The 24470-nt window shown below is 38.7% G+C and overlaps 1 protein-coding gene across 9 annotated transcripts in view; it reads left to right on the top strand.

Moving 5' to 3' along the window:
• SYNE2 (spectrin repeat containing nuclear envelope protein 2) overlaps positions 1-24470 on the top strand; it is a 368901-nt gene that overhangs the window by 218066 nt on the left and 126365 nt on the right. For all 9 annotated transcript variants that reach the window (XM_034937677.4, XM_034937678.4, XM_034937679.4 and 6 more), the window contains exons 53-61: positions 867-1035; positions 2845-3000; positions 5354-5494; positions 7340-7522; positions 8327-8464; positions 14528-14713; positions 16450-16572; positions 17742-17924; positions 20225-20356. In XM_034937677.4, the coding sequence (XP_034793568.1) occupies positions 867-1035; positions 2845-3000; positions 5354-5494; positions 7340-7522; positions 8327-8464; positions 14528-14713; positions 16450-16572; positions 17742-17924; positions 20225-20356 (1411 nt within the window). The remainder of the gene's footprint in view (positions 1-866; positions 1036-2844; positions 3001-5353; positions 5495-7339; positions 7523-8326; positions 8465-14527; positions 14714-16449; positions 16573-17741; positions 17925-20224; positions 20357-24470) is intronic.

A 24470-nucleotide genomic window follows, 5' to 3' on the forward strand; every position in this document is an offset into this window, starting at 1 on the left:
TTATGTAGTCATGATTGATTATGTAATTGGCCATTGGCGATCAACTCAACCTTCAGCTTCTGTCCCCTCCCCCAGAGGTTGGGGGTGTGTGTTGGAGGTAGGGGTGATACTGAAAGTTCCAACCTTTTAATCACATAGTCGGTTCCCCTGGCAACCAGCCCTCATCCTGAGGCTACTCAGGATCCCACCTAGAGTTGCCTCCTTAGAACTAAAGATGCTCCTATCACTCAGGAAATTACAAAGGGCTTAGGAGCTCTGTGTCAGGAACTGGTCAAAAATCAAGTATTAGAACAAAAGACTCTCCTAGCTAGCACTCCTATCTACAAGGGTATTAAGAGCTCTGTCTCAGGAACTACAGCAGAGATCAAGTATATATTTATTATATCACAATATCATAGATACTTACCAAATAACCCTCAGGAAAGATTTTATCCACTTCAGTGCCTCTTCTGATATTTGCTGCATCCATAGCAAAATGGGTCAGCTTAAGAGAAGAAGCCCAGTGGGATTGTCTGTCCCCAAGAGCCCACCTGTGATTCCATTCACACCTCTAAGTCATTTTCATGTGAGCTCAAGGATTACGTGGAGAAAAAGAGAGGACAGAAATGTCAGTTACAATGTAATGTGTGAAAAGAGAGTATTTGAGGCGAAAGATTTGGAGAGGTTTTTGATTAAGTGGTAGATTTTGTACCTGTTTTTATATGTGGTACATCCATTATTGAAAATTGTTACTTTTTTTCTTAGAGGAAATAACCATCCTTTAGGAGCTATTCAGGCATTTCATTAATTGTTGCAATAAAACTGTTTCATTTTATTCATAGAAGAGCAGGATAAAGAAACAATTATATTTTGACGTTCTCTTTTAGGCTTCTTCAGAAAGTTCAAAAAAATAAAGAATTGGTGCAGACTGAAATCCAAGAAAGACATTCCTTCACAAAAGAGATAATTGCTTTGAAGAATTTCTTTCAGCAGACCACAACTTCATTCCAAAATATGGCATTCCAGGATCACCCAGAAAAGTCAGAACAATTTGAGGTAAGTGAGGAATGAATTAGTGAATGTGGCAGGTACAGGCCCACGGTCTTGTATCCAAAGTCCTTGGGGTAGAGATAACTCAGTGGCTGGGTTTGGGGGAGCGGTCTGGGGAGAGAGAGAGAGGCATAGGCAAAGGCCCTGTGGCATGGTATGGGCAGAACCAAGGGAGAAGATCAGTGTGGCTGGAGAGCAGAGAACAGAGTTGAAACAAGGCTGGAAGGTAGGCCAGTCTGGACCAAGCAGCCTTCTTTCAACTATGTTTCCAGTGTGTTTGGTGAACAAGGGCCTCAGACCACTCTTAAGTAGTATGTTACATTACTCCTTTAGTAGGACATGGCGCCTTGTCTCTGACAGGGTCTATGTACACCCTACAGGTCATCTGGAATCTCATTTCTTCAGAAGAATCACCTCTTTCATTCCAGTCCAATAGTGACAGCCCAAAAGGATGTTTGGAAGTTTATTCAAAAGTCACGTGTTGGCCGGACATGGTGGCTCACACCTATAATCCCAGCACTTTGAGAGGCCCAGGCAGGCAGATCACTTGGGGTCAGGAGGTCAAGACCAGCCTGGCCAACATGGGGAAACCCCGTCTCTACTAAAAATACAAAAATTAGCCAGGCATGGTAGCGTGTGCCTATAATCCCAGCTACTGGGATGCTGAGGCAGGAGAATCACTTGGACCCAGTAGGTGGTGGTTGTAGTAAGCCGAGATCGTGCCACTGCAATCCAGCCTGGCTCCATCTCAAAAAAAAAAAAAAAGTCACATGCTGTCTAAACAGAACTTTTGGTTATTATATTGGAAAGTAAAGAAGCAGTCTTCATGGGGAAGCCTTCTAAGTGTACCTCTGAATGAAAGCCTGTACTCCTGGACTAGGTGTAGATAAAACGGGATGACACTTACTTATTAAACCCCATCTTTGAATGGCATTGTTCTCTAACTTTCTCTCTCTAGATTTGTCCTCTGCTGAGGATTAAGAAAAGGAAAACAATGACACATTACAGAGTCATTTAAAATTGTAATCATTCTTCAGTACGGTGACTCAATCCATGAACACAAATAATGCTACTGAACAGCTACTGTAAAAACAAAACAAACAACAAAAAAGCCACAGTCAAGTCAAGAAGTATTTTTCCACTTGATCTTTGGGAAACTTTCCCATACAAATGAGTTTCTCCTTTATAATTACTGCAGGAGAAGGTAGATCAGATTTGGTTTCTAGGCCACAACCAATAGACTATTTGTTCAGGTTTCTTTTATCTCCTAAAAACCTACATTCTTTGTATGGAACTGGAACCCTCCCTTTTGAAAGCAGTTGAGCTCTGCAGGGCTGTCTAATTACATGAAAGTAGACACTTCTGCTCCAAGCGTGGGGCTTTTAGTGGCCTTGAATCATTGTGATGATAATGGAGGAAGAAGTAGAAATAGCAACACGTTAAAACAACAACAAAAAACTTCTTTGAAACTTTTTTTTTTTTTTTTGCTGCTTGCAGCTTTTTAGATCAGGACTGCAATGGAGATACAATTAAATCCTAAAGGTACTTTAGAAGCAGGGGGTGTTGTAATGTCTTTTCTAGATAATGGCGTGACACTATGAAGAGATATCAAGTTTAATTCTTACAAATTAGAAAGCATCATCTGACTAAACTGAGTGTCTCTGGGGCTTAATCAGCTTGTATCACTAGTGGGGTTTTGTCATGCAAACTGCACTCCTTTAAATCATAAGGATGTGCCGGAAGGCTGCTTTCACTTTTTAGAATTAAACTTTTCCCCCAGTCTCGTGAGTATTGCAACTCTCTTAATGCTTTTAGGAGCTTCAAAGCATCCTTAAGAAAGGGAAACTAACTTTTGAGAATATTATGGAAAAACTGCGAATCAAGTATTCCGAAATGTACACCATAGTCCCTGCAGAGATTGAATCCCAGGTGGAAGAATGCAGAAAAGCTTTAGAAGACATAGATGAGAAGGTAATAATAATGTCTGTACTACTGTTATTATTTACGGAGCTGAATGACTATCAAGAGGAAAATATCATTTAATGTCAAATTCCATTTGCCAGGATTTCAGCTATAACTTCTTTTAAGAGTTAAGTGACCATCGTGTCTATTGAATGCTAAGATAAAGATGCTCTAAATATGTGACATAAGATAACAGAATTCGATGATTTATATGTATTTAATTGTCAAAATGCTTATTCTTCTCTTGCATTTTATAATACAGTTATATAATATTTTTTACTGGTTTTGTTTGCTTTTGTACAACCACTGTACAACCACTTGAACATTTTGGACATTAATACTTTGCTTTAAAATACATTCTTTGAAACATTTTGACATTACAACTAAGGCAATAAGAATACAAATTTCACAACTCACTAGGAATAGCACTTAGTATGTAGTGTCTGTCTAACGATGTTAACAGAATTCTCATGAAAAGTACCTGAGCAAATCTTTATACCTGAAAGTCCAGATTTAAAGAAAAGGTGGAAAATATTTTATAATACTAGAAACATAGGAGCTTAGCAAGATATTTTGATTAGATTGTAGAAAGACAGCCCATATCAAACAGAAGAAAATTCTATTTGGTCTGGTATCCACAGAAGGATTTTTTTTTTTTTCTAGAATACTTACAACTTGATAAATAAAATAGATCTTAAACACAAAAAATTCAGATTTCAAACTTAGTTGCTAGAATATGTCATTAATTCTATGACAGATTTCTCAGGAAAATCTCACATGTAAAAAACATGTAAACTCTTAACGTATATTTATAACAAATCTTTTTTAGTTAACACAAGAAAACCTATTTCGTACTTTCTCAAGGATCTCGTTACTGTTGATTTTATTTCAGGAAAATACTAAATATTTTGAGAGAAACTAAATGTTATTCTCATGAATACTTATGAAAATCCCTAGCAGAGTAAATTAATAATCAAAATCAGTCGTTCAAATTCAAGGTAGAAAATTTCCGCTATGACCCTCTATATTTGTAACAAACAGCAACTAATTTTTATTGTGTGATACAGCTAAAGGAAGTTCAAGGATCCCGGGGGACAGACATAGTAACATTGTGTATAATTCAAATGGCTACATATGTTTCCTAAATCATGATCTGTCCTAATGTATCTGAATGGTATACATTTCTGCCAGGAGAATAAGTGCTCAAAATATCAGAAAACTTTTCTTGTGGTAATTTGTGACACAGCCAGCCATGAAAAACTAATATGGAACCAAAGTGGGATTTTTTTTTTTCTAATAATATTGACTGCAGTATGGTCTGGGGAATAAAGACATGATATAAAAGTATCAAGGCCTGATATTGTGAATAGAGCCTGGGACTCAATCTAGGGACTTGGGCGCTTCTTGGGACAAGTTCAGCTACTTCCTTGACATATGACTGTAGCAAGTCATTTAGTCTGTGTTACAGTTTCAGCATCTGTATACTGTCTGCACAGGATGATTTTAGTCTCAATGGTTACACAGATAGAGTTGTTTTTTTTTAACTTACAAAACAAAGGATTATACAAAAGCATAAAGTATTATTTGGTTATTTAGTAGCTGCTTGGAGAAAGCCTTATCAAATAGCAAAACAAGAACACACATCAGTCAGGTATTTGGAAAGTGATACATTCAACATTCATTTATTATCTTTCCTAGCTCAAGGTTTTTTTTTGTTTCTTTTTAAGAAAATCATTTAGATAAGAAAAAAAATTACGCTGTTCAGTAGCTAAGTTTCTGATGGCTGGGAAAACATCTACAAATGGTTACACAGAGAATAATTAAGCTCTGTGCATCCTCAAGAAATAGCAATTTTAGAAGGTTGTTTCACCCAAATGAATACTATGATTGGAATTACTTTTTTTTTAAAAAGTCAGCTTGAGAGTAAGTTTGGTTTTACTGAAAACAGGTCTATGCAGATAGATTCTCATAAAATGGAAAGATTGTATAAAAATAATTTATCCCCCAGGAATTCATTTATATCATTTGATCCATATGGAAATGTTTCACACAATCCACTCAGTAATTTTGCCCAACACAGCATATATCTGTAATACATGTTACATTACATGTATTACAGTACAAATAAAAAACCAATTTTTATTTTATTTAAGATGAGATTTAAAAGGTGAAGTAAACACACCTGCCATTTATTAGTCTTCCTATCCACCTTCTCATTAATGCATTTGCCAGAATTTCTTCCCCCAGCCCTTAAAAGATTTTTACAAGTTAAAACAGAGTGACTACCACTTTTGTTGTTCGAACCTATGAATAAAGTGCAGACAACCTCTCTAAGCCAAATGCGTCTTTGTCTCTTTCACAGATTAGCAATGAAGTCTTAAAAAGCTCACCATCATATGCAATGAGGAGAAAAATAGAAGAAATTAACAATGGGCTTCATAATGTTGAAAAGATGTTGCAGCAGAAAAGCAAAAATATTGAGAAAGCTCAAGAAATTCAAAAGGTAAAATCCTCCTTTAATTCCCTTCAGCATTCGGTACTTCTGACCCACTCCTGCCTTGTTCATCAGTTACCACAGGGTGAGTTCTTTGAATTAATCTGAAGCACAGAAATTGTAAACCAAATCCACAGGGGCATCACCTAGAGAGGCTTGATAGGGAAAGTTGCATTTAAAAATTATTCTCTTGGCCAGGTGCGGTGACCCACGCCTGTAATCCCAGCACTTTGGGAGGCCAAGGTGGGATGATCACTTGAGCCTAGGAGTTTGAGACCAGCCTGGCCAACATGGCAAAACCCCATCTCTACTAAAAATACAAATATTAGCTGGGTGTGGTGGCACAAGACTGCAATTCTAGCTACTCGGGAGGCTGAGGCATGAAAATCACTTGAACCCAGGAGATGGAGGTTGCAATGAGCCGAGATCATGTCACTGCACTCCAGTGTGGGTGACAGAGTGAGACTCTGTCTCAAAAAAATAATTCTGTTTTTCCATGGTGGGCATATACCCAAACTTCTGAGAGCCTGTGATTGTGAACTAGCATTTTCACAAGTAAAGGAAAGTAAGAATCTTATCTTGGGGATACTGATACTAAAAATCATTCAATAGAATATGAAAAATATTAAAGCTCTTTTTTAGACTGCAAAGGTTAAATAAAAATAAAAATTCCAAATTTATTTCCCTCGTAAAATGTCTTATAAAATAAAATCTTAGGCAAAACTGTACATAAACACTATTCTACTTCTTAATTCGCAAGTAAACTCCAGCATAGGGAAAGGATTCTTGTTCTAATCTATGTCTTAAGGAAATGTTTTAATAATTTGGGGCTTTTAAAATAGGTCAGAGTATGGCTCACTATTGGACAAATCTTAAGCAGAGGAACCTAATTTAACAAGTTAGATTTTCCTAGTCCTCAAGATAGGGGAAAAAATGTTCTTAAGCAAACATTAAGAATTGAATATTTTACCTTTGAAATTTTCCTCTGCCCAGCGAAGTTCAGATTTGAATCCAACCTATTGGTTTCTTGAGTCAAAAGCAGTTGCTCCTAATACATGTTTCTAGAGCTTTCTGCCTCTGCATTCATCCCAAGTCAGCAGATAATTTTCTTTTTTATTTTAAAATTTTTGAGATAGGGTCTCACCCTGTCACCCAAGCTGGAGTGCAGTGGTGTGATCAAAACTCACTTCAGCCTTGACCTCCCTGGCTCAATTGATCCTCCCACCTCAGTCTCCCAAGTAGATGAGACTGCAGGTGTGCGTCACTACACCTGGCTAAGTTTTGTAGAGACGGTGTCTCCCTGTGTTGTCCAGGCTGGTCTTGAACTCCTGGGCTCAAGCAGCCCACATACCTTGGCCTCCAAAATTGTGTGAGCCACTGCACCCAGCCCAGATATTTTTCTTTGTTTTATTTTTTCACTTGAAATTATTTTGTAGATTAAGAGAGCGTGTGTGTGTGTGTGTGCGCGTGCGTGTGTGTGTATGAACTAGTGTAAATAGGTTCAAGTCTTTCCCCAAGCCCTTTTTAAACAGAATATTTTGCTTGTCACTCTTGAGAGATGAGGGCTATATTGACCTTGTTTGTGTCAGTCATCTCTAAAAATGTCCAGGTCTTTCTGTTCCCCTACAGCTAATTTGTAGTGAAATGAATACAGTTGTAGTTAGGAGAGCTCAGGAAAAGTGTTTTTCAGTTTAGATCACAAATTGCTGGGTATAAATTAACAACTATTCATGTGATGTTGTTTCTGTGATGTTTTAGTAGCATTTATAAATGTAAATACTGTGTGAAAACCAGGCATTGCCTCCATAAACTATGACCTCTTCATTCAAGTTGACTTACGATTTCCTTCTCCAGAAAATGTGGGACGAGTTAGATCTATGGCATTCCAAACTAAATGAGCTGGATTCTGAAGTTCAGGACATTGTTGAACAGGACCCAGGACAGGCTCAAGAATGGATGGATAACTTGATGATTCCTTTCCAGCAGTATCAGCAAGTATCACAGAGAGCAGAGTGTAGAACCTCACAGTTGAATAAGGTATGGCTGTGATTCGTAATAGCTTCATATCATGTGGTGGTATTGAGATGGTGTTAAAGCAAAACAATATATTCAGAAACAGTCAGTTTCTCTTGAATTATCAGTTTTGGACTTGAAGCTGGGGCCATGGTAGGCTTGTGTGGGTGCTGAGGAGACAGATTTCAATGCTAGTGCAGGCAGGAAGTCTGATTGGGCAGACAGAACCAAGAATCCAGAAGTTGACCACAGCAAGAGCCAGGCAAACTGTTGGGAAGTCCAGGCTCCCCAACAGGTGGATAAAGACCAGTAATGGGAATTTAGGGCAGGTGATCTCAGGAGTCTAGTAAGGGAGACAACAATGAGAAAGACTGTCATTCGGGGAAAAGATACCCTCTCTACCCTCCTTCCAAATAGGAGCTGTGGTTGGCTGAGTTGTGTCTGTGATTTAGCAAGAGTGAGGCAGCATCCTAGTCTTAGAAGAACTGTAGGGCAAGGTCCTGAACAGGAGGACAAAGTACAGTCCAGTTTTTAAAATGAAGCATAAAATGAGAACCAGAATACTTGCAAGGCTAACCCAGAACTTTGCTGAGGCCCATAACGTTGGAGTAGAACTGATTAAATCCTTTCCACCTATGGTCAGAGTTAGTCTTAAAAGTCAGAAGTATCATAGCCTAGAGCAGGTGAATAAGTAGCCCCAGCCATGGGGAGCAGACATCTGCAAGGCCTGACACACCCCTGACTAACAGCTATTGACTCTTCATCTAGGAGTCATTCAGCTCCAGTAAAAGGCATCTGACTAAGTTTGGTCCTGCATCTCTTTCCCAGGCCACAGTTAAGATGGAGGAATATAGTGACCTTCTGAAGAGCACTGAGGCTTGGATAGAAAATACCAGTCATTTGCTGGCCAATCCTGCTGACTATGACTCTTTGAGGACACTGAGTCACCATGCTAGCACTCTGCAGGTAAGTGTTCTTCCAGGTTTTCTGCCACTCATAGCATCTACATAAAGATTCGTGGCTTAGCTGATTGTCTTGGTGCTTTTTTCCTCCTTTCCTGAAATACAACCTTACCGCTAACCATGTCAGTGGCAGAAGGAAGCTTGAGAGAGTGGCAAGCAGTAGACATGGATTTTGGAGACCAGGATTCAGCTCTTACTGTCCTGATAACTACTTTATGACTTTTTGGATAATTTAGTATATCTTCTATGGACCTCAGTTTCTCCCCATGAAATAAGAATGTGGGCGGATCACAAGGTTAGGAGATCGAGACCATCCTGGCTAACACGGTGAAACCCTGTCTCTACTAAAAATACAAAAAATTAGCTGGGCACGGTGGCGGGCGCCTGTAGTCCCAGCTACTCGGGAGGCTGAGGCAGGAGAATGGCGTGAACCCAGGAGGCGGAGCTTGCAGTGAGCTGAGATCGCACCACTGCACTCCAGCCTGGGCGACAAAGCAAGACTCTGTCTCAAAAAAAAAAGAAAAGAATGTGCATAGGATAGTGCTGATGGTTTTGGTTGTTAGAATTCTAAGATGCCCCCCAATATTCCCATCCTCTGGTGTATATGACCTGAAAGAATAATACTTGAATGTGGGCAGGAATATGAATATGATGGGATAGTCCCTTCATTGACTAGGTTATGTTATATGATTAAGGTAATGGGGTAGTCACTCCCATAAGTACTTGATTAACGTGATTATAAGGCTCTCTAATATGGGATTTTGGGATTTGGAATGCTCCACCGGTAAGTATAATACTTACATTCCAAAATTTGAAAAAGTCCAAAATCCGAAATGCTTCTGGTCTCAAGCATTTCAGATAAGGGCTACTCAGCCTGCAGCAGAGTGTAGAGAGATTCTTCTTGAGAAAGCGGCTATATTGTCAGAGGGCCATGGAGCTAGGGCCCAAAGGCTTTTTCTAGAAGCTGAGAGTCAATGAGAGCCAGCAAGGAAACAGGGAACCCAGTCCTACAGCTGAATTTTGCCAACAACCTGAATGATCTTGAAAGAGAACCCCAAGCTCCAGATGGCACCGGACTGCATCCTTGTGGCTCCCTGTAAGGAGGACTCACCTCAGCTATGCCTGGACTCCTTACCCTTGGACACTGTGAGATAACTTTGTTTTGTTTTAAGCCATTAAGTTTGTGGTAATTAGTTACACAGCAACAGAAAACGAACCCATGGTTCCTTCCACTTCTAACACACCATGATTCCAAATTTCCTGTCCTTGCTGGTACTCCACACATGCCCCACGTGTCCATGCTGGCTTACAAAGTCAAAACAAATGAAAGTGTTTTCCCACTTGAGGCCTCGGCTGCAAAACATCTTCCGGATGCTGAGTACTAGGGAAGTTGGATTGCGCAGGTGTGTTTCCCTTCTCTTATTCTGCCATGAGAAGGAATCCCTTAGAGAAAAGCTTATTTGGTAACAGTGTTTACAGAATCAGACTTCCAAGGTGATTCAGCTCCTTTTTCTATCTTTGGAATGGCACAGTGTGTTCCTAAGTGAGCTGCTGACCTCAGACCTCCCTGACGTTTGAGAATCGTTGGCATATTTTTTTCTTACGGTAACAGTTGTAAAGATGCTGCATTTCTACCCATTTTTTTTTTCTTTTCTTCCCCTTGCTTGTGATTTTTTTTGCCTTCCCCCACTTGGATTAACTTTCCACATCCCCAAAGTTGTCATTTTTAAACTCTTTATCACCTCCCTGATTCACCATTTTTGAGGACTTTACCAAGACAAGAGAGAGGAATGATGCTTTTTTTTCCCCTTCAAATGCTTATTATGAGTTAAAAAAAAAACTGTACAAAAGTGAGCTCAGGCAAAAGCAGCTGGGATTTTGCTACCTTCTACTGATACACATGTAAAAATGTAAAAGCATCTCTCAAACTTCAGGACATTCTAAATTGCTAGACTTTCTTTCTGAGCTAGAACTGAGTAAAGGAAGTAGGGACAAGGAAGGCGTGGGTTTATTTCTATGTGTCCCGATGTGTCCTAATCTCCTCCTGGGAAGTAAGTCCCAAATAACTAGTCCTATGTGAAATCCTCATTTGTGCAATAATCTTACTTTTAGGATGCCCTTTTCCATTTTCTAGCATATTCAGGTATTAGTTTTTATATTGACTTTTAAAGAAGTGTCAGAACTCTCAACTAAGCTTTAAATGTTTGTTTTAATTGCACTATACCCTTCTACCTGGATTGCATTTGTTAAAACAGGTCTTTGTAACCTAAAGATAATTCCACAAATACTACTGTTGTAAGAATAACTGAAACATAAATTCATAAAATGACATTATAAAAATAGAAAACTAATTTTTTTTTTTTTTGAGACGGAGTTTCACTCTTTTTGCCCAGGCTGGAGTGCAATGGTGCGATCTTGGCTCACCGCAACCTCCGCCTCCCAGGTTCAAGTGATTCTTCTGCCTCAGCTTCCCCAGTAGCTGAGATTACAGGCGTGTGCCACCATGCCGACCTTATTTTGTATTTTTAGTAGAGACAGGATTTCACCATGTTGGCCAGGCTGGTCTTGAACTCCTGACCACAGCTGATCTGCCCACCTCGACCTCCCAAAGTGCTGGGAGTACAGGCGTGAGCCACCACACCCGGCCTGTTTTTTAAATCAACTTTATTGAGGTATAATTTACATACAGTAAAAATATTAATACACCTATTTTAAGTAGCAGTTAGGTAAGTTTTGATAAAAGTGCAGTTGTGTAACCACCACCACCATCAATATAAGGAACATCTCCATCTCCCAAGACGTTTCCTCCTGCCTCTTTGCAGTCAATCCCCTTTCACCTGTCTTCAACCGTAGGTGATCACTCACTGTTTCCTATTACTATAGTTTTGCCTTTTCTAGAATATCATATAGAGGGAATCAAACAGTATGTAGTCTTTTGTGGCTCACATGTTTCACTTAACATAATGCCTTTGAGATTCATCCAGGTTGTTACACTTAATGCATAGTTAATTATTTGATTGCCAAGTAGTGTTCCAGTTTTGGAAATAAGTTTGGAAATGAGTAGTTTGTTTATCTACCAGTTAATAGATATTTGGGTTGCTTCCAGTTTTGAGCTATATATTAGCTATTTTTGTGTAACATATTACTCCATAAGTTAGCAGCTTGAAACAACAAACTTATTATCACAGTTTCTGTGGGTCAGGAGTCCATGGGCATGGCTTAGCTAAATATCTCTGGCTCAAGGTCTCTCATGAGAATGCGGTCAAGGTGTCGACAAAGGCTGCAGGCTCGTCTGAAGGCTCGACTTGTGTGAGGGAGGAGGTGGGATCTGCTTCCAAGCTCATTCCCGTGGCTGTTGACAGGCCTCAAAAGATCTGCTTCTACTTACAGACACGTGGGCTCCTCCAGGAGTCTGCCTCACACCATGGCAGCTGGCTTCCCTCAGCATAAACAATCTCCGAGAGAGTGAGAGAGAGCTGTCAAGACAGAAGCCACATTTTTTTTTTCTTTTAGAGACAGGGTCTTGCTCTGTCACCCAGGCTGGAGTGCAGTGGCACAATGTCGGCTCACTGCAGCCTCCACCTTCTGAGTTCAAATATTCCTCCCACCTTAGCCTCCCAGGTAGTTGCGACTACAGGCGCACACAACCATGCCTGGCTAATTTCTAAATTTTTGTAAAAAGGTTTCACTTTGTTGCCCAGGCTGGGCCACAGTCTTTGTAATCTAACCTTGGAAGTGACATCTCATCATTTCTGCCACATTTTATTAGAATTAAATTAGTAAGTCTGGCCTGCATTCAAGGAAGCTGATATAGGGGTATGAATACCAGGAGGTAGGGGTCATTCAGGGCTACCTTAGAGGCTGCTACCATAGGCTGTTATGAGCAAAGCTGCTGTGAATGTTTATATATAAATCTTTGTGTAGACAAATGTTTTCATTTTATTTCAATGAATAAATACCTAAAAGTAGGATCTCTGACTTTTACGATGTGTTTAAATAAATAATAAACTGAGAAATTGTTTTCCAAAATGGCTGTATCATTTTTCTTTCCCACCAGCAACATCAGTTCTAATTGCTTCATATTTTCAACAGCGCTTAATATTGTCTGCCTTTTAAATTTTAGCCATTTTAGTGACTTGCAGTGGTCTTTCATTGTGGTTTAAACGGGTTTTCTCTAATGACTAATAATTTTGAGCATTTATTTATGTCTTTATTGGTCATTTGTACACTTCCTTTGTGAAGTATTTGTTCAATTTTTTTTGCCCATTTAAAAAATTGCATTGTCTTCTTGTTGAGTTGTAAGTTTTTTGTAAAATATTCTGAAAACCATTCTTTTGACATATATGTCATTTACAAATATTTTCTTCCAGTCTGCGGCTTGTCTTTTCATTCTTTTAACACTGTCTTTCAGAGAGCAAATGTTATTAATTTGATGAGGTCCAATGTATCAATATTTTCTTTTATGGATTATTCTTTTGTGTTGCATTCTAAGAAATCCTTACCTAACCCAGGGTTACAAAGATTTCTTCCTGTGTTTTCTTCCAGTAACTTGACAGTTTTAACTCTTACTCTCTTAGGTCTATGATTCATTTCATGTTAATTGTTGCATAAGGTGTGATTGAAGGATCAAAGTTCTTTTTTTCCATGGGGATATCCAATTGTTTCTGCATCATTTATTGATAACAATCACCATTAATTACTTTGGCACTTTGTTGGAAATCAATTGACCTTATACATGTGAATCTATTTCTGGGCTCTCCCTTCTGTTCAATTAATTTATATGTCTATACTTTCACCAATATGACAGTCTTCATTACTATAGCTTTACAGTAAGTCTTGAAATCAGGTAGCATCAATTCTACAACTTTGTCCTTCAGATTTGTTTTGGCTAAATCAAGGCCTTTGTATTTCCATATAAATCTTAGAATCTGCTTGTTAATTTCTAAATAAAGGTCTGTGGGAATTTTGAGTGGGATTGCATTAGATTTGTAGATCAATTTGGAAGAGAATTAACATCTCAACCATAGTGACTATTCAATCCAGGAACATGATATATCTCTTTATTTCTCTAGGGATTTAATTTCTCTCAACAATGTTTTGTGATTTTCAGTATGCAGGTCTTTTTTTTTTGAGATGGTGTCTTGCTCTGTCACCCAGGCTGGAGTGCAGTGGTGCGATAATGGCTCACTGCAACCTCCGCCTCCTGGGTTCAAGCGATTCTCCTGCCTCAGCCTCCTCAGTAGCTGGGATTACAGGCTTCCGCCACCACACCTGGCTAATTTTTGTATTTTTAGTGGAGACAGTTTCGCCATGTTGGCCAGGCTGGTCTCGAACTCCTGACCTCAGGTGATCCACCCACCTCAGCCTCCCAAAGTCCTGGAATTATAGGCGTGAGCCACTGCACCCGGCCCAGTATACGTTTCTTACATGTATATTGTTAAATTTATTCCTAAGTATTTTATGGTTTTTGATGCTGTTGTCAGTGGATAATTGGTTAAAAAAAAAAAAAGCATTGGTTTTAAGTTTTGTTTTCCTAAAAGTTTTCTCCTATAAGGATTTTGAATAAGATTAATATAAAATTCTGAATAATCCACTTAGTTTTAGTGACTTGTGACTGAAATTCTAGTTGTGTAAGTGAATGTTCTTTCTCCTATCAGTTATTTTTTATGGAATTACCTGAAGAGTACATTATCAAGCTGAACATTTTCATTAGGTGGCTGAGCTATTTTGACATCTTAAATTTGAAAGTTATTACATGTATGAAAGGGCTTATTATGTATAATAAAAGACACTTCTCTCTCCCCTATTATTAAAGGATTCCAAGGGTTTTAGAAGTGGACGAAGACCAAATATATATGTTTCTTATTATGTTACAGTTATACAGGTAGATACTCTGAAGTCTTTCACTGTCATTGATGATAGGGGGTGTTCTGTTTTCATTATCGAACTAGAAATGACTAGTTTAAAATGTTGAGAGAACTTTCAATTTTCTCTGATTTAAATTTTAATCAGCTTATATCAGGATCTTGATGTTTCTCTCTATTTTTCCCATTCTGTGTTTATCTAGATGGCTTTGGAAGATTCAGAACAGAAGCACAATCTTTTACATTCAATCTTTATGGATCTAGAAGACCTGTCAATAATTTTTGAAACAGATGAATTAACACAATCCATACAAGAGTTAAGTAATCAAGTAACAGCTTTACAGCAAAAAATAATGGAAAGCCTTCCACAGATTCAGCGAATGGCTGATGTAAGTTTGCACCATTCATTTAATCATTCAGGATTAAATTAGAGGCTGGGCAATGGTGGCTCATCCCTATAATTCCAGCACTGGGAGGCCAAGGCGGGTGGATCACTTGAGGTCAGGAGTTCAAGACGAGCCTGGCCAACATGGTGAAACCCTGTCTCTACTAAAAATACAAAATTTAGCTGGGCATCGTGGTGCACACCTGTAATCCCAGCAACTTGGAAGGCTGAGGCAGGAGAATCGCTTGAACCTGGGAGGCAGAGGTTGCAGTGAGCCAAGATTGCGCCACTGCACTCCAGCCTGGGTGACAGAGCAGGATTCTGTCAAATAAATAAATAAATAAATTAGAGTTATACTACTAACCAAGCACTATACAACTAATCAATGTGAAGACACATTGATCTGGTAAAATGTCATGTATGTTCTCATTTGTGGAATTATATTTTACTTTACTTTGCAACCTGTAGTGTAACTATAACAAACTATAACAAAAAGCATCTCCCTATTTTCAATCCAGAAGTGGTCTGTTTTAAAGAGTAAAGAATCCCGATAAAATAAGCTCAGTGTTTTCTCTTTGTCAAAGAGAAATACTACTGATTTTTAAATGCTGGATAGGAAAGAGGGAATTAAAAGAGATAGTTCTGGCCGGGCGTGGTGCCCAGCACGGTGGCTCACGCCTGTAATCCCAGCATTTACGGAGGCAGAGGCAGAAGGATAATGTGAGCACAGGAGTTTGAGACCTGCCTGGGTACTATAGTAAGACCCCCTTCTCCACAAAAAGGAATTAAAAACAAGTGTAAAACAGGTAGTCCCAAGTCTTTATTTACCAATAGCAAATATTTATTGAGGGGTTGTTATTTGCCAGCCTCTGGATTTTTATTTTGGCTTGAAACATCAGAAGCATTTATTTGAAGATAGAGTCACATAGTAGAGGCAATTACAGTTCTTCATTATTTACATTTGTTACTCAGTTACATTCCCTACACCACACTCATGTATCTTCAGGGAATAATAAGTGTTAAAGTAATTATTTTTGGTTACTGAAGCTCATTTCAAAATTTTTAAATGCTTCTATAATGTTTGATGAAAATTACCCTAAAATACATTGTATAATTCTATATACCTTCTTAAATAGTCGGTGCACAGAATAATGTCCATGTAATTTAACTTTTCCTCATAATTTGAAGATATCACTATAAACAGCTATTGTACATACTGCTTCATTTTCTTATAAAGTTTTGTTGGTCCCTGGCCAGGAACGATGGCTCACACCTGTAATCCCAGCACTCTGGGAGGCCGAGGCGGGTGGATCACCTGCGGTCAGGAGTTGGAGACCAGCCTGGCCAACATGGCAAAACTCCGTCTCTACTAAAAATATAAAAATTAACTGGGCATGGTGGCACGTGCCTGTAATCCCAGCTATTCAGGAGGCTGAGGCAGGAGAATCGCTTGAACCTGGGAGGCGGAGGTTACGGTGAGCAGAGATCGCGACACTGCACTCCAGCCTGGGCAACAAGAGCGAAACTCCGTCTCGGGAAAAAAAAAAAAAAAAAAAAAAAAAAAAAGGAAAGAAAATGGTGAACATTATTTATTTATCTATAGTGCTTGGTTAGTTTTTCAGAGATATAGATGGCAGACATTATTTGGCTAAATAAGAGAATAAAGTTAATGCCAATAAACTTTTATAGATGATTAATATACAATATATATTGCATCAGTGTGTTCTTCTGAAATTCTAGGATATGGTTGCTATTGAATCTGAAGTAAAATCAATGGAAAAAAGAGTTTCAAAAATCAAAACTATCCTATTATCAAAAGAAATATTTGATTTTTCACCTGAAGAACATCTCAAACATGGGGAGGTAAGCATAGATTATTATTTAAAGTATTTTCTTATGATACTTATTATGTCTTTTTCAAAATATAATATAATGTGATTTAAAAAAGCATTTAGTCTTACCAGAGTAATAGCAAAATAAGGTTGGGAAATTGATGGGAATAACTATAACTGTATATTTAAATCGTAGTTGTAGTACCACCTATGTAAAGATAATTTTCCTATAGGTTATTTTTTCATTTAAATCAAACTCAAGGGCTTGAGCCCCTAATTCAGACTGAACTGGGTTCCAGCCCCAGCTAGACTGCTCACTGGCTGCATGACTGAGTAATTAATGGTTTTTGGATTCTCTTTCATATCCGTGCACTGGTACTGAGGAGATTACATTGGCCAATTGTAATGTAAATAGAGCCCCTGACAGAGGAGCTGGGACATGACTAAACAGCAGGCAAATGTTGATCCCCTGCTCAGCCTAGTGATTGAGAGCATGTGGTTTAGGACTAGGGAGGCCTGGATTCTGTTCCCAGCTCTGCCTCTTACAGACTCAGCTTACCTGGATCTTCTGACTTCTGTGAACCCAATTTCCTCACCTGTGAAATGGAGGTTAGGATACTTACCTCTCGAGGGGTTGTGAGGATTAAATGAAATGATATTATATGAAATATGACTTAGTACGGTGAGTAATCTCTTCTAATGTATTGGTTACATAAATCCAGATTTCTATGGATCAGATGTTATTAAAGCAAAACATAATTATACTCCTGGGACTCATGCAGCACAGTTCTGTTCAAGTCAATAAGCACTTTTGAGGGCCTACTGTACGGGAAGCCCTGTGCTAGGTGTAGTTGCTACGAAAGTGAGAGGCAGTACCTGCCCTTACATTGCTCACTGCCTAGTGACAATATACACAGCAGAACGCCAGTTCTACACAGAAAGCGGAGGGAGAAAAGGAAGAAAAAGTTGTCCAAATGCGTAATTTAGTATTGGTAGGTTACTCTTGCCCCAGTTATTCTTTCCTGAGACTTTCAACTCCCCGATCATGAGTGATATAATAGTTCTTTTCAATCTGAGCTAAGAAATTATTTTAAAAATGCAAACTATAAAAACTATACTGTATTTTAATTTTTAATAATTAAATTTAACAGTGGCCATTGTCTTTTCATTTCTGTAACATGCTCCTCTTATATAATTAAGGTCATACTTGAAAATATACGTCCCATGAAGAAAACCATTGCTGAGATAGTGTCTTACCAAGTGGAACTGAGGTTGCCCCAAACAGGAATGAAACCTCTGCCTGTGTTTCAGCGGACAAATCAGCTTTTACAAGATATAAAACTATTGGAAAATATGACTCAAGAACAAAATGAGTTATTAAAGGTAAGCAGTTCCTGATGACATCCAACTTACTGGATGAAAATGTTCACCAAAAGCTGGTTTGGTTTTCACTTCTAATTGAAATTCATTATTATCTTATTATTGTAGGAGGTGGCATTTGATATAAAAGCATATCTTCATGCTCAAATGGAGCTAAGGTTATTTTTCTCAGTTCTTATCCTTTAAGAGATTAAAGCATAGTTATGGTCTATTTAATTTCATTCCACAGTTGTTGACCTACATGGGCAAAATGCTGTGGGAAGGGAGTCAAACCTGAACAAGGCATTTGCAGCCTCTGAGGCCAACAGATCTGTAAAGTAATCATCACCATAGTAATCTCTGTGTTCATCTCAGTCACTCTCCTATTGATTTTCTCATTACCAAACGTGATGTAGGTAGAGTAGGCACTTTATCATCTTTATTTTTACAGATAAGGAAATTGGCATCAGGGTTAAGTGACCTGCTGAAGGACCGCAGAGTTAACTTGTGTAGAGGTTAATTTATGTACACATGGAACAAGAATTTGAGTTTCTAAACTCCTGGTGTCATTTCTGCATATTGAGAGCTGATATTCTTCATCTTCTCCCCAGAGGGGTTTTGTGTTGTGGTGGTGGTGGTGGTGGTTGGGTTTTGTTAAATCACTACTCTCCATCAGGAATCATCATTAGTTAGGAATAATCTTTAGTTTGTATTCCTGGATCAACAATCACTCCCACAAGAACAGAAAGTTGCAGAAAGTCTGCACAGACTTCCAACCGTCTCCGTCAACCTCCTGCATGCTGCCTTTCCTGATTAGATGGGTCACTGTAAGGGTTATTTTTCATTTTTCATGACCGCCTTCTGGTTGTAAGAAGAAAAATGACTATATGTTATTCCCTCTTAAATTTCATGCACATTTTGGTGGCCACTCTGTTCTCCTAAGGTTTGAGGAGACTGTAATCTCTGGTTTGAGTCTTAACTCAGTTTCTCTGGTCTGGCTACTGGTCAACTGATGTCATTCTGTAACACCCACAGAGAGAAAAAAGATCTAGCACTCAATGTACTACCTTGTAATAATATAAAGAGAAAAAAATATAAAATTCGATCCATTATTTTCATCCTTTTGTGCTTTATTAGTCTCCTGGTCAGAAAAAGAAAGCCACAGTCCTAACTATGCTTTCAAGTGGCTTCTTCACAGACGAAATGGGTGAAATAGAAGAGGCAGTTCTGTTTTGTGCCAAGTTAGGTATCAAACTATGGTGCTCAAATTTTCCATCTCATTGTGCTGGTGGCAATCAGATGTCCCCTCATATATTTCAAAGCTAAGGAAGACAGTGGTGAAGACAATCATTAGAATATGGTACATTTCCTTTGATTTCTACTTTAGATATTGTAAGTACCCTCGTTGTAGAAAATAAGACAAATTCCTTTTGCGGAGAGAACGGGATGTAGTTCATTATTGAGGGCTGGGGAACAGATGTGCACAGTGAACATAGTTATTCATTTCCAGCCTATGGCTAAAATTATAGTTAAATATTAAAGAAAATACAAGGAAGAATTTCGTGTTGGCTAGAAACTTTGTAGTTTTAAAAGGCATTTTGCTTCATCATGTAGCATACCAAAGAAGTATCTAGTTTTTCTTTTGAAGTCTGTTTCTTTGTTTTTCATCGTGCTTAATCATATTATTTAGTCCACAGATAGGTCTGAGCTTTCCTGCTCCCCTAGCACTAGATGCCAGGTATTGTTCTGGTTAGTTCTTATTCTGCAAATTTAGACTGTTCTTGAACCCTCACCCTCTTACTCGTAAAACACACATCACTGATCCCAAGGGGTACCAGGTGAAGATGAGTCTGGACCGGGAAAACCCATCATCACTGACCTCACATGCTCTGTTCAGTCTGAATCGTTATGTCACCTTTCTATGCGGAAAGCCCCCCTCCCCCCGCCATGGAATATGTATTAAAATGGTGTATGTGACTTGTCAGTAACTTCTCAAAAGTTAGCAACTTTATGTTAACACGCCATAAAATGCTTTCCAGAATAAACCCAATGGACCGGAAATACTTAAGAGCAAAGGTGTGTCCAGTGAGACTTGTACTTTAAGCACTGCCCAAGGTGCCCTGGCATCTAGTAGAGCAAGAAGATCAGGTGTCAGCTTTGCAAACATTCTTCTCTCTGTTTAGGCTACCACGTCCTATTGAAATCTCAATGGGTGCATATTTGCTGTGAGTGATTAAAACTTCCATGGGGCTAGACAATGAAAATAGTCCATTAATCTGCTTAGATTATGACAAAGATTCTTTTTTGTGGGGGTTATTTTATAGGTAGTCATAAAACAGACCAATGAATGTGATGAAGAAATAGAAAATTTGAAACAGATCTTAAATAATTATTCAGCTCAGTTCTCCCTTGAACATATGTCACCAGACCAAGCTGACAAGCTGCCACAACTACAGGTATGTTTCTTTCATTCATAAAGGTATGTTTCATTTGTCCATCAGTCCATTTATTTAATACTTACTAAGCCTTTGGTGTCTAGGAGCCTTTCTAGTGGTGCAGTGTAAGTTCCTGTTTCTCTGTTAACAATTGAAGGTATTTCTGTGTGTGTTTACTTTCCATCCCTATTTCATAAAATAGATGATTATATAATTATCATTACTAAAAAGTGACAAAATTATAGCCCCTGATGTTTGATCAAGAGAAGCCTTATCTGTTTGTAGCCTGGGCAGTCCTAATCCCAGAAACTGAGCCAGGGCTGCCGCATCTCCTTCTTTAATGGAGGGCTTTTTAAGTGCCCATGGCCTCAGCTTGAAGCATTTTAATCTGAATTTGCTCTGGTACCAAAGAACCTGATATAACACACAGGATATTTGGACAACCTGACTTTCTGGGATAGAGTCAGGCAGTGTAGGCAGGCTGGGCTTCAGCAGTGAAGACACTGAATACTATTGTAATGAAGAATTCCATATTCTAAGCAGTATTGCCATACTGACATATTGCCATATGTCAGAATTAACAGTGTCCTGTGGGCCGGGCGCGGTGGCTCACGCCTGTAATCCCAGCACTTTGGGAGGCCGAGGCGGGCAGATCACAAGGTCAGGAGATCGAGACCATCCTGGCTGACACGGTGAAACCCCATCTCTACTAAAAATACAAAAAATTAGCTAGGTGTGTTGGTGGGCGCCTGTAGTCCCAGCTAGTCGGGAGGCTGAGGCAGGAGAATGGAGTGAACCTGGGAGGCAGAGCTTGCAGTGAGCCGAGATCGCGCCACTGCACTCCAGCCTGGGTGACAGAGTGAGACTCCGTCTCAAAAAAATAAAAAATAAAAAAACAGTGTCCTGTGGATTCAGTTACAATGGTTTGCATGTTAACCATCTGTTGCTGGGTTTTTTCAGTCTTTGTTTTTGAAGTAGCATTTCTATAATAAAAAACAACAACAACAAAAAACCTGATTGTATGCTAGGGGTAATAGAGAGCTGCTTTTTTTCTTGCCATCAAATTGATACAGGCAAGCAATTAATATGGTACTCAAAAGAAGATTACACTACTCGCCAGCTGTGAGACCTGGGGCAAGTGATTTGACATCTACAGTGAAGTACAGGAGAGTACAAGATGACACAGCTGTTAAATGGTGGATCAATAATTCCCACTCAGTAATGAAGACTCAATATTGTAAAAATATTAGATTTCCCCTTATGCTAAAAAATCAAGGACCCCAGAGAGCTTTTGTTTATATGAATTATATCCATTGATAACTAAATTAAAACTCAGAAATGTAAAAACATTCATTTAGTTTTTAAGCAACAATAATAAACCCACTACATATTAATAGGAATAACTATTTTTATTTTCCTTTTTTTAGAGATGAGGTCTCACTGTGTTACCCAGGCTGTAGTAGAAATAACATTTTTTTAAAGTAGTTATATTTTCTGAAACAAATAGTAATGAGAAGAGTGACATTGTTTTATGTATTTGTAATCTCTTTAATATATGGCTTAATATTAGGTCAGTGCAAAAGTAATTCCAGTTTTTACCATTAAAAGTAATGACAAAAACCGCGATTACTTTTGCACCCACCTAATGGACAGATGTGGGTGCTGCAAATGTTTCTGCATTTGATCTGCTGAAGCATGTAGTTTTGTTTTAAGTATGGGAAGACAATCCAGCCTCTCAAAGACATGCACTTGGAAGATGGAGGAATATTTTAATAGTCCTTTTGAATAATTGTGGACATTTTTCTTTGAAACTATACTAAAACCCAACAAGTGCAAATTATGTATTAATTGTAAAATGGAATCTAAACCCATGTCAATGAACTTTATACGTTTTTACATTAAAATTTACTGGCCTACTTTGTACTTCGAATGGATCTTCTAACAATGCATGATTTTATAACATCACGCTCGATCACTTGGAAAATCCTGATTAGCTGAGTTAGGCAGATCTTCCAAATGTTGACACATTTGAAGAGTCAATATTTCTTTAAATCATAGTTGTTAATATTAACACTTATCTCTTCAGAAAAAATCTTTTAGTATTTAAGGAAAGCAATATAGTTTATCAGCTGGCTTTTTTTCACGTAAAAATAGTGTTCTGTGAATAAAAAGGATAGTTCAGCTTACAACTCAAACAGTAGCATAAGTGCTTTTTCTCAACCATTGGCCCTTGGTATGCAGCAGAAGTGCCATATGCATACTTTCCATTTTTTCACAAAGAATACTAAAAATACATACTGCTGTGGTTTGAATGTTTTTGTCCTCCCAAAAAATGTTGCCTCCCCTCCCCCCAACATTTTTGTTCATGTTGAAACTTAATCACCAACACAGCAGTATCGGGAGGTGTGGCCTTTGGGAGGTGATTGAGTCATGAGGGCTCTTCCCTCATGAATGGGATTAGGTGCCCTCAGAAAAGGGCTTGAGGGAGGGAGTTCACCCATTTTTGCCCTTCTGCTTTGTGCCATGTGAGAACACGACAAATTTCCCTTTAGGAAGATGTAGTCTTCAATGTGCCATCTTGGAAACAGAACAGCCCTCACCAGACACCAAACCTACCAATACTTTGATCCTGGACTTCCCAGTCTCCAGAACTGTGAGAAATAAATTTCTGTTCTTTATAAGTTACCCAGTCACAGATATTCTGTTATGGCAGCACAAATAAACTAAGACACATATTTTTATCAAGGACATTCTTAAGGAAAATGGAATTTTTTTTTTACTATAAATACATCAAAGTGAAGAACCCAGTAACAACGAATATACTTGGTGTTCCTGCCTTGATTCATATTAGGTGCCGGTAGTTTTACCCACCATTGCTTTCATGCCATCAGTGCAAATGTCAGTATGGTGTAAAAGGCAAATAACATTTTAGTATTATGAAAATGATCTGGACCTCATGGACTGTGGGCCAGGGGTCTGCAGATGCTGCTTTGAGAGCAGCTGCTCCATGTAGGACTGTGCCTCTACTCTGTTTCTGTTATCCTAGTGGCTGTAGTATTGCTCTTGTCGGGAGGCAGTGTACCTCTGAAGTTTAGTGTTTATTGAAAGTGGTACACAAAATGCAGCCAACTCAGATTTAAGTCAAACAGTTGTTATTTCCCAAAAGCAATCACAGAAATTTTGACTTCAGACAGAGTAGGGGTATTGGCATAGGAATGTGTGCAGTACAACCAGGAGAAAGCCCAGGCCTGTGCTCTGCTGTGTGCTAGTTGCAGCTTTGGACAAATCACCTTCTTTCTCTGGCCTTTAGAACTCTCTCTTGCAGGTGGAGACAGATTACGTTTCTCCGTTCTGTAAGAAAATTATTGCTTCTATGACTATCTGTAGGATGGGTGGATGGATGAACTGACAGCAAGAAAGGAAGAAATAAGGAGGAAAGAATAGGGGTCTAAGGAATATATTAGGAACAAATTTCAAACACATGAAGGTTTTCTAAAAAGGAGCAGGCTGCTTATGATGCAGTACTCACTTCAGGAGCTCAGGCAAGTTGAATGACATCTCTCAGAGGTGCTAGAGAGAAGGATGTTAGTGTATTTGTCACCTGCTGTTTCTTCCAAAGCTAAGAATCTATAATCCTATAGTCATCTTAGACATACAGTGGGCATCTGCATATCTGCCATGAATAAGAAATTTGATTTGCACATATCAATAATATAAATGTTAAAAGTAACATCACGAAGCTTGAGATCATCTGTCCATCATTCCCATAATAAGATATACTACATGGTACCTTTATTTGTTTACCTATTCCTATTTAGTAGGAAGATTTTACTGTAGAAAAAGTAAATGATTGAGCAGGATAGACTCTGCTTAAAAAAAAAAGTAAACGAATTTAGTAATACCAAAGAAGCCTTCAAAGATGATAATAAAATAATGAGATTTCTGTCTTCATTTTCTCTCAGTGGTTCCCAAATGTTAGTCTGCTTAAGAATTTCCTGGAGAGACATGGGAACATGTCTCCTGGGGACAAGCATTTTTAATATACTTTGGGACACAATGGGAAGTCTGCATAAGGCACTTGTGCAGTGTTGGTTAGTGTGCAGACTCCTGGGCCCTGCCCCGTGGATCCTGGTTC

This window comes from Pan paniscus, chromosome 15 (assembly GCF_029289425.2).
Source record: "Pan paniscus chromosome 15, NHGRI_mPanPan1-v2.0_pri, whole genome shotgun sequence".
NCBI classification, from domain to species: Eukaryota; Metazoa; Chordata; class Mammalia; order Primates; family Hominidae; genus Pan; species Pan paniscus.